Source organism: Nerophis ophidion, linkage group LG11 (genome assembly GCF_033978795.1).
Source record: "Nerophis ophidion isolate RoL-2023_Sa linkage group LG11, RoL_Noph_v1.0, whole genome shotgun sequence".
Classification (NCBI taxonomy): Eukaryota; Metazoa; Chordata; class Actinopteri; order Syngnathiformes; family Syngnathidae; genus Nerophis; species Nerophis ophidion.
The window spans coordinates 18130262-18150330 of NC_084621.1; the positions used below are offsets into that span (position 1 = coordinate 18130262).

At 41.2% G+C, this 20069-nt stretch overlaps 1 protein-coding gene across 2 annotated transcripts in view; it reads left to right on the forward strand.

Annotated features, from left to right (window-relative positions):
• Positions 1-17324, forward strand: part of LOC133561732 (potassium/sodium hyperpolarization-activated cyclic nucleotide-gated channel 3) — a 35456-nt gene extending 18132 nt beyond the window's left edge. For both annotated transcript variants that reach the window (XM_061915219.1, XM_061915220.1), the window contains exons 5-9: positions 2389-2607; positions 6413-6559; positions 6630-6870; positions 6930-7094; positions 10072-17324. In XM_061915219.1, coding sequence (XP_061771203.1) covers positions 2389-2607; positions 6413-6559; positions 6630-6870; positions 6930-7094; positions 10072-12272 — 2973 coding nt within the window. In that variant the 3' untranslated portion in view covers positions 12273-17324. The remainder of the gene's footprint in view (positions 1-2388; positions 2608-6412; positions 6560-6629; positions 6871-6929; positions 7095-10071) is intronic.
• The last annotated feature ends 2745 nt before the right edge of the window (positions 17325-20069 follow it).

A 20069-nucleotide genomic window follows, 5' to 3' on the forward strand; every position in this document is an offset into this window, starting at 1 on the left:
TCCCTCTCGGTTTCTGTTTCTGTGTCCTCCGTCTGCGCCAGGTTGCTCATGGGGCCGGGCGGCGACGTGGAGGAAAAGTGTCGCCATGGTGACACCCAAGAGGCACAAACGGTGAATGGAAAGAAAGTGGAGTCATGTGACAGCTGTTGCCGTGGTGACTGTTGCCTAGCAAGTGGATGCTGTGGGCTTTTCCCTGGAGAAAGTCCCCTTATGTGTTGGGTGTCTATATTTGGACACAAAAACACACATTTCCTACAAACACACACACATATTTACTTTTTACACACAAACACACACTTCCTACTCACACAACATTTTCTTACTTACACACAAACTCACACTTCATTGCATTTACACACACTTCTTTACACACACTTCCTACCTACATTTACTTACTTACACACAAACACACACTTCCTACCAGCACACACAGACATTTGCTTACAAACAAAAACACACACACGCACGCACACACACACACACATTGACATTTTCTTACTTACACACAAACACACACTTCCTTGCATTTACACACACTTCATTACACACACTTCCTACACACTCACACACACATACATTTACTTACTTACACACAAACACACTCTTCCTACATGCACACACACACTTCCTACATGCACACACACGGTTACTTACACACAAACATATACACACACACATTTACTTCCTTACACACAAACACACACTTCCTACACGCACGCACACACACACAAATACTTACTTACACACATTTACTTACTACACACAAGCACACACTTCCTACATGCACACACATGTTTATTTACACACAAACACATACATGCACACACATTTACTTTCTTACACACAAACACGCACTTCCTACAGACGCACACACACACACACAAAATTACATTCTTACACACATTTACTTACTTACATACAAACACACTCTTTCCACACACACACACACACACACACACACACACACACACACACACACACACACACACACACACACACACACACACACACACACAGATATGTTCTTACTTACACACAAACACACTCTTCCTTGCATTCACACACACACACACATACACACACACACACACACACACACACACACACACACACACATTCATTTACTTACTTACACACAAACACGCACTTCCTACATGCACACACAGACATTTAACACACAAAACCCCACTTCCAACACACACACACACACACACACAAATTTACACACATAGAGACATTTTCTTACTTACACACATTTACTTAATACACACAAACACACACTTCCTACATGCACACACACGTTTATTTACACACAAACACATACATGCACACACATTTACTTCCTTACACACAAACACGCACTTCCTACACACACACACACTTCCTTGCATTCACTCACACACACACACACACACACACACACGCACACACAAATTTACACACATAGAGACATTTTCTTACTTGCACACAAACACACACTTCCTTGCATTTACACAAACTTATTTACACACACTTCCTACACACACACAGATATTTACACACACACACACACATGCACACACACGCACACACACACACAGACATGTTCTTACTTACACACAAACACACACTTCCTTGCATTTACACACACTTCCTACACACTCACACACATACATTTACTTCCTTACACACAAGCACACACTTCCTACATGCACACACACGTTTACTTACACACAAACACGTTCACGCGCACACATTTACTTCCTTACACACAAACACACACTTCCTACACGCACGCACACACACACACAATTACTTACTTACACACATTTACTTACTTACATACAAACACATTTCCTACACACACACGCACACACACGCACTTAGTTGCATGCATGCACGCACAAACACACACACAGACACACACATAGACATTTTCTTACTTGCACGCAAACACACACTTCCTTGCATTTACACACACATCTTTACACACACACACACACACACACACATTCATTTTCTTACTTACACACAAACAGTCTACATCTAAGTCTAGGTCTAAGTCTACATCTAAGTCCATGTCTAGATCTAGTCTACATGTAAGTCTAAGGCTAAGTGCAGGTGTAAGTCGAAGTCCAGTCCTAGATCTAGGTCTATGTCTAAGTCTAGTTCTAAGTCCAAGGCTAGGTCTCGGTCTAAGTCTACAACTAAGACACGGTCTAGGTCTATGTCTAAGTCGAGGACTAGGTCTATGTCTAAGTCTGGGTATAAGTCTACACCTAAGTCTAGGTCTAGTTCTCGGTCAAAGTCTACATGTAAGTCTATGGCTAAGTGTAGGTATAAGTCTAGGTCTAGTTGTAAGCCTAGTTCTAATCTAGGTGTAAGTGTAAGTGCATGTGTGTGTTCCAGAACGACACGTGGGGGGTGCAGTACTCCTACGCTCTGTTCAAAGCCATGAGTCACATGCTGTGCATCGGCTACGGAGCCCAGGCCCCTGAGGGCATGAACGACGTGTGGCTGACCATGCTTAGCATGATCGTGGGCGCCACCTGCTACGCCATGTTCATCGGCCACGCCACCGCCCTCATCCAGTCCCTCGACTCCTCCCGCCGACAGTACCAGGAGAAGGTGAGGGTCGCCTGCTGTGACACACATACACAACATCACGCCTCCTCCTATAATGTGAGGCTACATAAAATAACATGACACATCATCGTATAAGGTGAGGGTACATAAAATTATATCAAACAACGTATAAGGTGAGGTAACTAAACATAACATGTGACAATGTGTAAGGTGAGGTTACATAAAATCACATGACACATTAATGTATAAGGTGAGGTAACTTGACATAATGTGTAAGGTGAGGCAACATTAAATGACATGTAACGGTGTTGTATTATGTGGGGGTAACATCAAATAAGATAAAACATTATTGTATAAGGTGAAGCAACATAAAACACGTAACGAATGTCTAAGATGCGGTAACAAAAGGATGACATGTAACATAGATGTATTATGTGGGGTAACAAAAACATGTAACATAAATTTATAAGGTGCGGTAACAAAAGGATGACATTTAACATAAATGTATTACGTGGGGTAACAAAAACATGCTACATAAATGTATAAGGTGCGGTAACAAAAGGATGACATGTAACATAAATGTATTACGTCGGGTAACAAAAAACATGTAACATAAATGTATATGGTGCGGTAACAGAAGGATGACATGTAACATACATGTATTATGTAGGGTAACAAAAAACATGTAATGTAAATGTATCAGGTGCGGTAACAAAAGGATGACATGTAACATACATGTATTATGTAGGGTAACAAAAAAACATGTAATGTAAATGTATCAGGTGCGGTAACAAAAGGATGACATGTAACATACATGTATTATGTGGGGTAACAAAAAACATGTAACATAAATGTGCAAGGTGCGGTAACAAAAGGATGACATGTGAAGTGAAGTGAATTATATTTATATAGCGCTTCTCTCTAGTGACTCAAAGCGCTTCACACAGCGAATGCCAATATCTTAGTTACATTTAAACCAGTGTGGGTGGCACTGGGAGCTGGTGGGTAAAGTGCCTTGCCCAAGGACACAACGGCAGTGACTATGATGGCGGAAGCGGGAATTGAACCTGCAACCCTCAAGTTGCTGGCACGGCAACTCTACCAACCGAGCTATGCCGTATGTAACAAAAATGTATTATGTGGTGTAACAAAAAACATGTAACATAAATGTATGAGGTGTGGTAACAAAAAACATGTAACATAAATGTATAAGGTACGGTAACAAAAGGATGACATGTAACATACATGTATTATGTGGGGTAAAAAAAACACGTACCATAAATGTATAAGGTGCGGTAACAAAAGGATGACATGTAACATAAATGTATTATGTGGGGTAACAAAAAACATGTAACATAAATGTATAAGGTGTGGTAACAAAAACATGTAACATAAATGTATAAGGTGCAGTAACAAAATAATTACATCTAACATAAATGTATTAGGTGGGGTAACAAAAACATTTAACGTAAATGTATAACGTGCGATAACAAAAGGATGACATGTAACATAAATGTATCATGTAGGGTAACAAAAAACATGTAACATAAATGTATAAGTTGCGGTAACAAAAGGATGACATGTAACATAAATGTCTTATGTGGGGTAACAAAAACATGTAACATAAATGTATAAGGTGTGGTAACAAAAACGTAACATAAATGTATAAGGTGCAGTAACAAAAGAAATACATGTAACATAAATGTATTAGGTGGGGTAACAAAAACATTTAATATAAATGTATAAGGTGTGGTAACAAAAGAATGACATGTAACATAAATGTATTAGGTGGGGTAACAAAAACATGTAACATAAATGTATAAGATGTGGGGAAAATAATTATGTACTATAAATGTATAAGGTGCGGTAACAAAAGAATGACATCTGACATAAATGTTTAAAGTGCGGGAACAAAAAAAAATGCAACATAAATGTATAAGGTGCGGTAATTAAAAACATGTAACCTGAAAGTATACAGTGAGGTAACAAAAACATGTAACATAATTGTATAAGGTGCGGTAACAAAAGGATGACATGTAACAAATGTATTATGTGGGGTAACAAAAAACATGTAACATAAATGTATACGGTGTGGTAACAAAAACATGTAACATAAATGTATAAGGTGCAGTAACAAAATAATTACATCTAACATAAATGTATTAGGTGGGGTAACAAAAACATTTAACGTAAATGTATAAGGTGCGATAACAAAAGGATGACATGTAACATAAATGTATCATGTAGGGTAACAAATACATGTAACATAAATGTATAAGGTGCAGTAACAAAAGGATGACATGTAACATAAATGTCTTATGTGGGGTAACAAAAAACATGTAACATAAATGTACAAGGTGTGGTAACAAAAACATGTAACATAAATGTATAAAGTGCAGTAACAAAATAAATACATGTAACATAAATGTATTAGGTGGGGTAACAAAAACATTTAATATAAATGTATAAGGTGTGGTAACAAAAGAATGACATGTAACATCAATGTATTATTAGGTGGGGTAACAAAAAACATGTAACATAAATGTATAAGATGTGGGGAAAAAAATTATGTACTATAAATGTATAAGGTGCGGTAACAAAAGAATGACATCTGACAAATGTTTAAAGTGCGGGAACAAAAAAAAATGCAACATAAATGTATAAGGTGCGGTAATTAAAAACATGTAACCTGAAAGTATACAGTGAGGTAACAAAAACATGTAACATAATTTTATAAGGTGCGGTAACAAAAACATGTAACATAAATGTATAATGTGTGGTAACAAGAAAGCATGTAACATAAATGTATTAAGTGCAATACGAAAAGCGTAACATAAATGTATAAGATGCGGCAACAAAATAATGACATGTAACCCAAATGTATAAGGTGTGGTAACAAATAAACATGTAACATGAATGTTTAAGGTGCGGTAATAAAAATATAACATTAATGCAGCAGGGGAGGTAAAAAAACATATGCAGAAGGTGCGGCAACAACAAAACATGTAAAATTAATGTATAAGGTGCGGTAACAAAATAATGACATGTAACAAAAATGTATAAGGTGCGGTAAAAAATGAACATGTAACATAAATGTATAAAGTTTGGTAACAAAAACATGTAACATAAATGTATAAGGTGTGGTAACAAAAAACATGTAACATAAATGTATAAGGTACGGTAACAAAAGAATGGCGTTTAACAAAAATGTATAAGGTGCGGTAACAAAAGAATGACATGTAACAAAAATGTATAAGGTGAGGTAACAAAAGAATGGCGTGTAAAAAACATGTATAAGGCGCGGTAACAAACATGTAAAATGGATGTATAAGGTACGGTAATTAACAAAACATGTAACATAAATGTATAAGGTGCAGTAACAAAAGAATGACATGTAACATAAATGAACACCCTGCTAAGAATATCAAGTATGAATAAAGTATGAAATATTTACATTGATTGAAACGGTATAGCTCGGTTGGTAGAGTAGCCGTGCCAGCAACTTGAGGGTTGCAGGTTCGATCCCCGCTTCCGCCATCCTAGTGACTGCCGTTGTGTCCTTGGGCAAGACACTTTACCCACCTGCTCCCAGTGCCACCCACACTGGTTTAAATGTAAAAATTAGATATTGGTTTTCACTCTGTAAAGCGCTTTGAGTCACTAGAGAAAAAGCGCTATATAAATATAATTAACTTCACTTCACTAATGATACTGTAATTAGGTCCAATCTTTAAAATGATATCATTTTACATTTGAATTAACAAGATTATATATGATTGTGCCTTAAATCCGATGAATATGTACAGTATCTGACTGTGATACCATGTGTGTGTGTGCATTCCTGCAGTACAAACAGGTAGAACAGTACATGTCCTTCCACAAGCTTCCTGCGGACGTGAGGCAAAAGATCCACGAGTACTACGAGCATCGCTTTCAGGGCAAAATGTTTGATGAGGAGAACATCCTGGGAGAGCTCAGCGAGCCGCTGAAAGAAGTAAGTCCTGAACGCGCTGAAAAAGTCTGGCGTGGCCTCGTTCTCCCCGCTAACCGGCGTGTTCCCGCAGGAGATCGTCAGCTTTAACTGCCGTAGCTTAGTGGCTAACATGCCGCTGTTTGCCAACGCCGACCCCTACTTTGTGACCGCCGTGCTCACCAAGCTGCGCTTCGAGGTCTTCCAGCCGGCAGACTTCATCATCAGAGAAGGGACAGTGGGCAGGAAGATGTACTTCATTCAACATGGACGAGTCGGCGTGCTGACCAGAGGAAACAAGGAAACCAAGCTGAGCGACGGCTCTTATTTTGGAGGTGAGAAGACGGAGGCATGCTGCATTCGCTCGATTTATTCACCTTCCTTGCTCCGCCAGAAATCTGTTTGCTGACTCGAGGGCGGAGGACAGCGAGTGTCCGTGCTGACACCTACTGCAGGTTGTACTCGCTCAGTGTGGACAGCTTCAACGAGGTGTTGGAGGAGCACCCCATGATGCGGCGGGCCTTTGAAACCGTCGCCGTGGACCGTTTGGACCGAATAGGTAATCTTCCTGGGTTTTGTTAGAGGGCCACCAAAAATATTTGTTTCTCAGATGTAGTCCGTATTGGACGCAGCAATACTTGTACTTGTGTTACACCACCTGTGGCGGTAATTGGTCCATCAGTTCACAGCACTGTATAGAGAGACTACGGCAAACTTGGTTTCAAACTATCTCCTAAATGATTGGCCAAAAGCTCCTCACGTGACTACAGGGTACCATGTTGTGTACCAACTCTGAAACTGAGTTGTCCGTACTCTATAGACGGCTCCGAACTGATGCAGAGCCGTCCATAGATACTATGGCCAACTCAGTTTCCAAATTAGTCAACTGAGGGGCTTTTGACCAATCATTTAGGAGATCTTCCGACTATACTCTCTCTGATTGTTCTAAGGCTCTGATTGGTCCAAAGCCCCTCAGGTGACTACAGGGCGCCAAGTTTTCTACAAAATTGGAACCCGAGTTGGCCACACTCGCTATACACAGCTCTGCATCAGTTCAGAGCCGTCTAACAACATGGCGCTCTGTAGACACTATAAAATTTGTTAAAGGCCACTCAAAATAACTACAGGATTCCATGTTGTGTACCAACTCTGAAACCGTGTTGGCCATACTCTCTATACATGGCTCTGCGTCAGTTCAGAGTCGTCCATCGACATGGCGCTCTTTAGTAACGTACTATACTTTTGATCTATCATTTAGGAGCTACTCTCTCTAATTTGTCAGAAGCCCCTCACATAACTACAGGGTTCAATGTTGTGTACCAACTCTGAAACCGAATTGTCCGTACTCTATAGACGGCTCCGAACTGATGCAGGGTTGTCCATAGAGACTATGGACAACTCAGTTTCAAAATGAGTTGCAAACATGGCACCTTGTAGTCACCTCAGGGTCTTTTGACCAATCATTTAGGAGATCCTTCGACCATACTCTCTCTGATTGGTCTAAAGCTCTGATTGGTCCAAAGCCCCTCGGGAGTCACTTGTGAGAAAGAAAGTCACTAAGTTAAGTTGGAAAGACGCTAGATTTAGCAAGAACATGGCCAAGTGGACAACACTGGGCTGAAGTGTGTGTGTGAACGATAAAAACGCAAAGGCCCGCTTTACTTTGCTTCTGATTGGTTTACATTGCGCCGTGCCCTCAGTGGATGGCTAGATTTTGGCATGAGAATTTATGGATTGGTCTGTGATTGGTTCTTTCGGTAATTCAATCAGAATTACTCGCACTACGGCAGGCCGCGAAAAAACAAATGTATCATTATGAAACAATAAATATAGAGTAGTAAATGGGGAAATATAAGTGTGAGAAATATCAAGTGTGGCATGAGGAAGATTTAAATTGCGCGACTCGCACGCTCAAGCGTGAGGCCTGCCAGCTCTTCAGCTAGGTCTTTAGCACAGTGAACAGTGTAGTAGATGCTGTGGTAGTCTTTAACTTTAGCACAATGAACAGTGTCATAGATGCTATGATAGGTCTTTAACTTTAGCACAATGAACAGTGTCATAGATGCTATGATAGGTCTTTAACTTTAGCACAATGAACAGTGTCATAGATGCTATGATAGGTCTTTTACTTTAGCACAATGAACAGTGTCATAGATGCTATTATAGGTCTTTAACTTTAGCACAATGAACTGTATTAGATACTGTGATAGGCCTTTAAATTTAGCACAATGTACAGTGTAGTAGGTGCTGTGATAGGCCTTTAACTTTAGCACAATGAACAGTGTCATAGATGCTATGATAGGTCTTTAACTTTAGCACAATGAACAGTGTCATAGATGCTATGATAGGTCTTTAACTTTAGCACAATGAACAGTGTCATAGATGCTATGATAGGTCTTTAACTTTAGCAAAATGAACAGTGTCATAGATGCTATGATAGGTCTTTAACTTCAGCACAATGAACAGTGCATCCCTACTCTTCCGGGCTACATTATACATCCCCACTAGCATCAAATCCCTCCATCCCCTTCGTGCGTCGGTTGAGGTGGGCGGGGTTTGGTGCTAGCGGGGGTGCATAATGTAGCCCAGAAGAATAGGGATGCATGGGATTCTGGGTATTTGTTATTTTGAGTTTATGTTGTGTTACAGTGCCGATGTTCTCCCAAAATGTGTTTTTCATTCTTGTTTGGTGTGGGTTCACAGTGTGGCGCATATTAGTAAGAGTGTTAAAGTTGTTTATATTACAACCCTCAGTGTAACCTGTATGGCTGTTGACTAAGTATGCGTTGCAGTCACTTCGTGTGTTAACAGAGGCTGAATACAAAATGTGACCAGTCGACACGTAGATCGCGTGATGTAAAAGCAGGTGCGACGACATGTTGTAGACGAGGTTAAAGGCATTGCCATCACTGCACAACCTCAGTATTGAAGTCCAGGTAAAACCTGGAGAATGTTATCCCCGGATGATTTCTGAAAGAGGCAATAAAATCCGTAAACCTTCAGGAATAATCGTTGGGGTTGGCAATTTAGCAGCTGAGCCACATCAGAGTGATCAAAGAGCCTCATGCGGCTCCGGAGCCGCGGGTTGCCGACCCCTGGTGTAGAAGATGTTGTGATTACCTTGAAGAGTTGTGGCTAAGTTGGAGCTGGAAATCTTTCAAATCCGTGTCCTTGTCTTGCCAGTTGGTAGGTCTGCCCGCATTAGCATCCTTAGCTCCCTCATCGCCCGCCTGAGTGTCTCAATGCCATCACAACAAGTGAGTGCTCAGATTTGCCGCTACTTTATCGCTGCTTTCCAAAAAGTAAAACTGACCGTTATTTTTGTAATTTACCGTACTTTAGATTTAATATTCGGAGGTGCATTGTTTGTAAACTCTTTCGGTGCTGTCTGCCATGTTGCTCTGTCGTTGTCAGTGGCAAACGAGAACGGTACTCACATATTACGTCACCACCGAACTCTCGCGAGATTAGAGCCGCCATACTTTTTTTTATCAGATCTACTTTAATTAGTTTGTATGTTCTTTGCTCCTCAACAGGAAGGAAAAACTCGGTGCTCCTGAGGAAGTCATCTCAAGGTGGTTCACTCGGGGGCAGTATGGGCCGTGGAGGGGGTCCGGGTGCAGGAGGTCCTGGGGCAGGTGTGGGTCTGGCAGCAGGCAGTCTGGGCTCCTGTGACAGCTTACTGGTGCAGCAGATTGTCAAACACGACAGCATGCCGGCCATGCAGGACGCCATCGCAGCGGCCGCGGCAGGAAGAAGCACCGCCATTGGAAGAAGTGGCACCATGTCTCCCAGACCCCGTCCCCTCATCTGGGCACCGCTGGTTCATGCCCCCCTGCAGACAGCGGCTGCCACAAGTAACGTGGCCATTGCCCTCATGCACCAGCAGCAGTTACAGCAATTGCAGCAACAGCACGCACTGGGGGGCACTTTTTTCCTGCCCTCTCCTCTTATATCACCATCCCCCTCCTCCTCCTTCCCACTCTCGTCTCCTCGTGCCCCCATCTTGCAACCTCTTCGTCCATCAGTCAGCTCCCTCATTGGAATGATGGCAATGAGTGGGATGGGAGGTTTGTCTCCAAGAGCAGGATTCCCTGCCTCTCCTTCCACCATCGGCCCACCAAGTGGGTTTATCCCCCCACCGGTGGCCAAGACAACCCCCGCTCCGGCGTCTTCTATGCCAACGTCTCTCCAACAAGGAAGGACTCTTCACCACAACCTGCGCCTCCAGGCTGATCATCTTCCAGCACTTGCTGGATCTGTCACAACCCCAACAGGAGGAGGAACATCAAACCCACTCTTAAACAAGATGCAAACCTACAACCCCCCCGCAGCCCCAGGTGGCCCAGATAGCAACACTCATGTAATCAGCCTGCAGGGAGCAAAAGAAGCACTTATGCGGCATGGCGGTAACAGCTGTCAGGGTCTACCAGCATTGGGCAGGCTCACCCAAGAGGCCAGACTGCTGTCTGCCTCGCAGCCCACTCTGCCTCACCGCTCCTGGGCTGGCGTGCAACCTCATCCCCCTCTCCACCGGAAGGCCTCAGGTGGAAATTTGCTCACAGCTCCTTTCCTGGTGGGGAAGTTAGCCCGAGGCGGAAGTGCGGGAATACTCACCTCCAATCCTGCAGTGCCACCTGTTGGAAATATGACCCAAATACAGCAACAGGCCCCAGCTCCCATACCGCCAACTATGTACACACAGTGCTTCCCTCATGTTACCCCCATGCCCACCTTCAAAGCTCCACAAATGCCTTTGGCCCCTGCCACCCCCTCACCAGTGCCAACACCACCATTTTCTAACCCGATTAATTCGCAGACTCCCCAACCAAAGCCACCTTCTCGCTCCTCATCACCACCTTCTTGTTCCACCCCTCCCCTGACAGTAACAACCCTGTTGTCTTCGACACCGCGCCCCAAACCGTTTGGTACCCCTTCTCCTCATTCATCATCTCCTTCGCCATCCTCCACTCCTCCCCCCTCTTGTGTCTCAACTCCAGTTCCCTTACCTCAAACATTTGGAGCCAAGTCCTCTCTGAGCTCCTCGCCTCCATCTCCAGTGGTCTCCACTACACCCCCACAAAGCGCACTAGTTAAAGTTTCCAACACACCGCCCGCCGCGTCACCATTGTCCGGTACCAGCCCTACAACAACCCCAGTCTTGTCACCAACTCTCACATCCAGACAAACTCCCATTGAGACATTGGCCCCACCTTTTATGCCAACCTCCAACCCTTCTCTGAGCAAATCCTCAAGTCCAACTTCTTCTCTTCAGCCTTCAGTCTTCAATGCGGCCAGGACTCCAACCCCGAGCCAAATCCCCAAACCCTCTCTCGCTCCTACACCTGCGAGCACCAACTCCTCCACCAAAGTCAGATTCACCGTCCATCCAGTAAAGCAAACCCTTACCCCGAGCACCACGTCCACGTTGAATCATCCCACAAACTCATCCCCGAGCTCCGTGAAGAACACCACAACACCAACTGACTGTGCTACAGCATCTGCCCACCTCCCGAAACAAATCATAACCCCGAACGCTGCCCTGACCCATCCCTCCAAAACCAATGCGCCCTCCTCCCTGGCTAAGCCCATGCAGGCTTCTACCCTCGCGCAAGCCCCACACACCGCCACCCCAGCTACCAACACCTCGCCACAAGGGGCTAAAAGGGAACCTCAGCAGTCACGAGCCAGAAAAGACTCCGAAGGGTTGAGGCACCAACTGCCGGCTAACATGTAAACATACAAAAATAAAAACAGCAGCAAAGATGTAGCTTGTGCCGGCTGACCATGCCGGTACAAACAACCATTCTCCCGCGGACAACTTCATGGTGTTTTCATCCACGCTAGGATAAGACTGTCAGAGTTTTTGTGACTCGACATGCATTGCATACCTTTTAATGGTTGTTGGAGCGAGCAAGGAAACAGAAGCAGAAACTTGACTTAAGGACAGGTTAAATAACTAGGATTACTTCTACTGGTTGATCAAAATAGCAATACATGTGAGACATCTTCCAATACCGTGCTGAAGTCTGAGGCCACTGCTGGATTTGTTCTTTTAATGCGCAGCAATAGTCCACAGTAGGACACAGTGACATTGGTCAGGAATCCAGACTGACCATTTAAGTCCAAAGAGAAGCGGCATCCTGGTAAATGTATCGGTGCATTCCAGGATGCTGGGAAGTAAGAAACCCCTCAAAAGCTTTAGCCCGGTTTTTATTGGCCTAGCAGAAATTCAAATGCCCCAAAATTTACCATGGAATTTGGTACAGGGGCGGAAATGCACTTATGTCCAATTTGAGTCTGACTGGTGGGAAAACATGGCCACCGTCAAGCTTCCTTGCCGGGGCACAGGCACTACTCACTCGTTCCTTTCACACCATCATTGTTCTGCCTGTTCCGCAACGAGGCAGTAAGATCAGCCTGGAAATGTTCCGCCATGTGAGGTACCATCAAAGGCGTAACAGAGGTGCGTTGAGTAGTCCGTATTGGCCAAGTTTAACAGCTGACACTTATTACTCCGCTGGTGCGGTGAGTGTTTGATGCTTTATGGTACCTGGCTCCTGTGTCCGAGGCTCAGCCTGATCTTCTGTTGCGACTCTGCCTTTCTCTGCGTGAAAGGCGCTCCAACTCGGACTCCCGTCTTGCTCGCCAAATCATGGTCACCAAAGTGTAACACAAGTACCAACCGGACGCATTGCCGACTACGAAGTTGATCCACTTGTGAATAAGTAAAAGTACACATAGGTACACACAAACTGCAGTTTTGTTTAGTCCCACCTGTGGGTGTGTTTTTGTGCTTGTGGGGTCTAGTTTTGATTCTCACTGCTCTGCTGTGCACTGTGGCTTTCTTTCCTGCATACATACTGGGGATCCGTTTAGGTCGACAACCCGTCCTGTTGACCCACTCATCAAGTCCTGAGTCAACGGGTTCTTATTATTACTTAAAAATGCCCGCTCGAATCGACGTTCATGGTCGGTCATTTTGCATACCTGTCATCCCTCCCGTTTTCACATGGAAACTCTCCCTTATGTTGTCCTTCTTTTCTGGCGACTTCCTGTTCCTGAACCCCACACCCCACGCCCGGAATTTTTTTCCCTGCATTAAAAACAATCTTTTCTTGTACTGCCGGCCTCCGGTCCACTTGCCTCGTCTCGGGAAACATGGGCGAAACACACACGGCGCAGCCTGTAAAAAGTCAAACCTTCAAAACAAAAGTATGGCCGTAACACGTAGCGTGCAGCCTGTAAAGAAGTCAGCCCTTCAAAATAAAAGTACAACTGAAAAAAAATAAATATTTAAATGGACAATGAATAATGTCAACAAGTAGATGTAGCTTGAAAACTTAAGGCCAGCTTGAGTTATGTCAACAACCACTTATGTCAACACTTATTTGTGTCAACAACCACTTACGTCAACAACCACTTATGTCAAGAACTATGTCGACAACCACTCATGTCAACAATGACTTATGTTGACAGCCACGTATGTCGACAACCACTTATGTCAACAACCCCTTACGTCAACAACTAACAATGTCAACAACCACTTATAGCAACACTTATTTATGTCAACAACCACTTATGTCAACAACCACTCATGTCAACAACCACTTATGTCAACACTTATTTGGGTCAACAACCACTTATGTCAACAACCACTTATGTCAACACTTATTTATGTCAACAACCACTTATGTCATGATCTATGTCTGTCAACAACCACTTATGTCAACAATGACTTATGTAGACAACCCCTTACGTCAACAACTATCAATGTCAACCACCACTTATGTCAACACTTATTTATGTCAACAACCACTTACGGCAACAACCATTTATGTCAAAAACTATGTCGACAACCACTTATGTCAACAATGACTTATGTCGACAACCACGTATGTCGACAACCACTTATGTCGACAACCCCTTACGTAAAAAACGATCAATGTCAACAACTACTTATGTCAACACGTATTTATGTCAACAAAAACTTATGTCAACAACTACTCATGTCAACAGCCACTTATGTCAACAACCACTTATAACAACAACAACTTATGTCGACAACCATTTATGTCGACAACCACTTATGTCAACAACCACTCGTGTCAACCATTTATGTCAACAGCAATTTATGTAGACAACCACTTATGTCAACAACCACTTGTGTCAACAACCACTTATGTCAACACTTATTTATGTCGACAACCAAATAATGTCCACCACCACTTATGTCAACAACCACTTATTTCAACAACCTTTTGTGTCGACAATCACTTGTGTCAATGACTTATATAAACAACCATTTATGTTGACAACCACTTATGTCAGCAACCAATTATGTCAACACTTAGTTATGTCAAAAACCACTTATTTCAACAAACTTTTGTGTCGACAATCACTTGTGTCAATGACTTATATAAACAACCATTTATGTTGACAACAACTTATGTCAACACTTAGTTATGTCAACAACCACTTATGTCAACACTTAGTTATGCCAACAACCACTTATGTCGACAACCACTTATGTCAACCACCACTTATGTCAACATTTATGTCAACAACCATTTATTTTGACAACCACTTATGTCAAGACTTAGTTATGTCAACAACCACTTATGTCAACAACCACTTGTGTCGACAACTACTTATGTCAACCACTACTCATGTTAATACTTATTTATGTCAACAACCACTTATGTCAACACCCACTTATGTCGACAACCACTTATGTCAACCACCACTCATGTTAACACCTATTTATGTCAACAACAACGTACATGTATCTCAACAACTATTTATGTCGACAAACACTTATTTCAACAACCACTTAGGTCAACACTTATTTATGTCAACAACCACTTATGTCAACAACAACTTATGTCAAGAACTATTTATTTCGACAACCACTTCTGTCAACAACCACTCATGTCAACAACTGCTTATGTCAACACCAATTTATGTAGAAAACCACTTATGTCAATGACTACTTATGTCAACAACAATTTATGTCAAGAACTATTTATGTCGACAACTATTTATGTCGACAACCATTTATGTCTACAACCACTTATGTCAACCACCACTCATGTTAACACTTATTTATGTCAACAACCACTTATGTCAACACCCACTTATGTCGACAACCACTTATGTCAACCACCACTCATGTTAACACCTATTTATGTCAACAACAACTTACATGTATCTCAACAACTATTTATGTCGACAACCACTTATGTCAACCACCACTCATGTCAACAACCGCTTAATGTCAACACCAATTTATGTAGAAAACCACTTATGTCAACGACTACTTATGTCAACAACCACTTATGTCAACAACAATTTATGTCAAGAACTATTTATGTCGACAACCATTTATGTCGACAACCACTTATGTCAACCACCACTCATGATAACACCTATTTATGTCAACAACCACTTATGTCAACAACCACTTGTGTCGACAACCACTTATGTCAACCACCACTCATGTTAACACTTATTTATGTCAACACCCACTTATGTCAACACCCACTTATGTCGACAACCACTTATGTCAACACCCACTTATGTCGACAACCACTTATGTCAACCACCACTCATGTTAACACCTATTTATGTCAACAACAACTTACATGTATCTCAACAACTATGTCAACAACCACTTATGTCAACACCCACTTATGTCAACAACCACTTATGTCAACACCCACTTATGTCGACAACCACTTATGTCAACCACCACTCATGTTAACACCTATTTATGTCAACAACAACTTACATGTATCTCAACAACTATGTCGACAACCACTTATGTCAACAACAACTTATGTCAAGAACTATTTATTTCGACAACCACTTATGTCAACAACCACTCATGTCAACAACCGCTTATGTCAACACCAATTTATGTAGACAACCACTTATGTCAACGACTACTTATGTCAACAACCACTTATGTCAACAACAATTCATGTCAAGAACTATTTATGTCGACAACCACTTATGTCAACAACCACTTATGTCAACAACCGCTTATGTCAACAGCAAGTTATATAGACAACCACTTATGTCCACCACCACTTATTTCAACAACCTTTTGTGTCGACAATCACTTATGTCAACACTTAGTTTTGTCAACAACCACCTATGTCGACAACCACTTATGTCGACACTTAGTTATGTCAACAACCACTTATGTCAACACTTATTTATGTCAACAACCACTTATGATAACAACTACTTATGTCAACAACCACTTGTGTCAACACCTATTTATGTAGACAACCACTTATGTCAACAACCACTTTTGTCAACAACCACTTATGTTAACACCTATTTATGTTAACAACCACTTATGTCAACAGCCACTTATGTAGACAACCACTTATGTCAACAGCCACTTATGTAGACCACCACTTATGTCAACAGCCGTTTATGTCAGCCAGACTGAGGGTGTGGACTGAAGCGGGTTCCACTCTCCTGTAAATAAAAGCTCCATCAGCCATGTTGCTTCCTTCCTCGTTAGTCCCGCCTCCTAATGCTAATGCTAATGCTAATGGTGCACATGCTTGATGTTAGCGTGCTAGCAACAATGAGACCATGATGCCTAGATGAAGATATATAATATCTACAGTATATTTATTTAAGGACCAAATGTTTTATTTTCTATTTATCACAGCTTTAGCTTTTGAATGGAGAGTAAACAATGTCAACAGGAAGTGGAGTGACCATGTTGTCATGTGTGTGTGGATGTCAAAATAAAGCCGCTTTAGATAAATCATGCTTTTATTTTTGTCCTCTTCTTCTTTTTATTCAATTTCCTTTCATTTTGGGTTCATTCTCAATTGTCAACTGTGTGTGTGTGTGTGTGGTGGTGGTGGTGGGGGGGGGGGGGGGGGGGGGGGCTATGCCCAGGTGCATGTCTTTGGAGGTGGGAGGGGCCTATCCCCGGTGCATGTCTTTGGAGGTGGGAGGGGCCTATCCCCGGTGCATGTCTTTGGAGGTGGGAGGGGCTTATCCCCGGTGCACGTCTTTGGAGGTGGGTGGGGCCTATCCCCGGTGCATGTCTTTGGAGGTGGGAGGGGCCTATCCCCAGGTACATGTCTTTGGAGGTGGGAGGGGCCTATCCCCAGGTACATGTCTTTGGAGGTGGGTGGGGCCTATCCCCAGGTACATGTCTTTGGAGGTGGGTGGGGCCTATCCCCAGGTGCGTGTCTTTGGAGGTGGGAGGGGCCTATCCCCAGGTACATGTCTTTGGAGGTGGGAGGGGCCTATCCCCAGGTACATGTCTTTGGAGGTGGGTGGGGCCTATCCCCAGGTGCATGTCTTTGGAGGTGGGTGGGGCCTATCCCCAGGTGCATGTCTTTGGAGGTGGGTGGGGCCTATCCCCAGGTGCATGTCTTTGCAGGTGGGAGGAAGCCGGAGTACCCAAAAAATATATTTTTATTTATTTAACTGTTTTTGTGTTTGGTTTCACTCAGTTTTTAGTTAGACTCTTTATTTATGATTTTTTTTTACTTTACCCACACACATTTTTTTATTTTATTTTATCATTATTTTGTTTTATTACAATAATTATTGTGTTCATTTTTTTAGTTACCTGTTTTATTTGATTGTATTGTATTATCATTGTTTTACTTATATTCATTGTTCAATTTATTTTGTTTTATTTTGTTTTTTACTTGTACTTATTTTTTTTTACTCACACTCGTTATTTAATGAATGTTATTATTCTTTTTAGTTACAGTCGTCATTTATTTTATGTGATTTTATTTCATTTTTAATTATTTTGTTAAACTCTTTGATATTGTTTCACTTGCACTCATTGTTCTTATAAATGTATTCTTATTTTGTTTAGTTGCACACATTTTTGTGAGAATTTAATTGGTTAGGCTTATTATTTATTTTATTTGATCATATTTTTAGTTACACTCATTTATGTTATGTGGTTTTGTTTTATTTAAAACTTTTTTAGTTACACTCAACTTTTCTTTTTTTAAAATATATTTTTGGGAACTTACACTCATTTATTAAATTGTATTATTTCCAGTGACACTCTTTACTTATTTAATCTGTTTTTATTTTATTTATATTTTCCTGACTTTTTTTTTTCTTACATTCCTTATTCATTCATTTATTATGTTTTTTATTTGGCTTAAACTCATTATTTATTAAATTTTAACACACACACACATACATATATATATATTTATATATATGTGTGTGTGTATGTATGTATATATTTATATATGTATGTATATATAGATATAAATATATATGTATGTGTGTATATATATATTTATATATATATATATATATATATATATATATGTATATATATATATATATTTGTGTGTGTGTATATTTTAGTTACATTTACTATTAATTTCATTGCATTATTATCTTGTTTAGTTACACTCGCTATTGAGTTCATTTTTAGTTACGCTTATTCATATCAATATAATTATTTTATTTACACTCATTTACTTTATGAGATATTATTTCATATCTTGTTTTACGTAAACTCGATATTTATTAAATTGTATTATTATTATTATTACCTAGTTCCACTCGTTATCTATTTTGTTTGATTTTATGTAATTTAAATTTTTTTAGATGAACTGATTTTTTATTTAATTTTACCTACACTCAATATTTATTCAATATCATTATTCCTTTACTCACACTCATTTTTTTTAAATATTTTTTTTTATATTTTAACTTATTTGATTTAAAGCAGCAAAAAAAGGTCAACCTCCATACCTGCAGTGAGCAAGTCTCACCACAAGATGGCGACGTAACAACACAAAACAGAACGGAGCTGTCTCGCAGTGTTTAAACAAGTAGCACAAATGTATCGATTATGTCCGTCATTGTTTCATTTTTACTCATTAAAACGTTGTTCCTCGTGTATAAAGAAGAAGCCAAAACAATATACAGTAATATATTCCAGTAGCTCAGACCTACTTCCTGTTCCTGTCTGCAGCGCTAAGCCGTCTGGGTAATGTAGTTTATAAACTAGTACTTCCTCGTTGACATGCGTTGATATATTAATTGAAGGATTATTCGATCCAGGGTAAGACAACAAAGAACTAAGTTCATGTGCAATGCTGACCTGGCAGAGAAGGCAGCGTTTATCCATGTTAGAGATGTTGAAGTGTGATGATAATCTCTCAAGAATAATGAGCGCTCTAGATGGCTGTCATTCAAAATGTAAAAACCCAGAGGAGCATAAAACTCACGCAGTGTTAAAAGCCGGAGAATGAAAGTGGAAGACTTAAAATAGTCCACTATGGGAGCTGTTGGAACATGCAGGGGCAGAATGTTCCAGAGCTCCCCTGGTTTTAAGTCTGGTCTTGGGCACCAGGAGCTGGCTCTAGGACCTCAGGAGTGTACATTTGGATGAGGTCCGAGATATAACGAGGTGCCAGTCCATGTAAATCATTAAAATAATAATAATAACAATAAAAATAATAATAATATATTTTATTTGTAAAAATGTGTGTGTGCGCGTGTGTGTGTG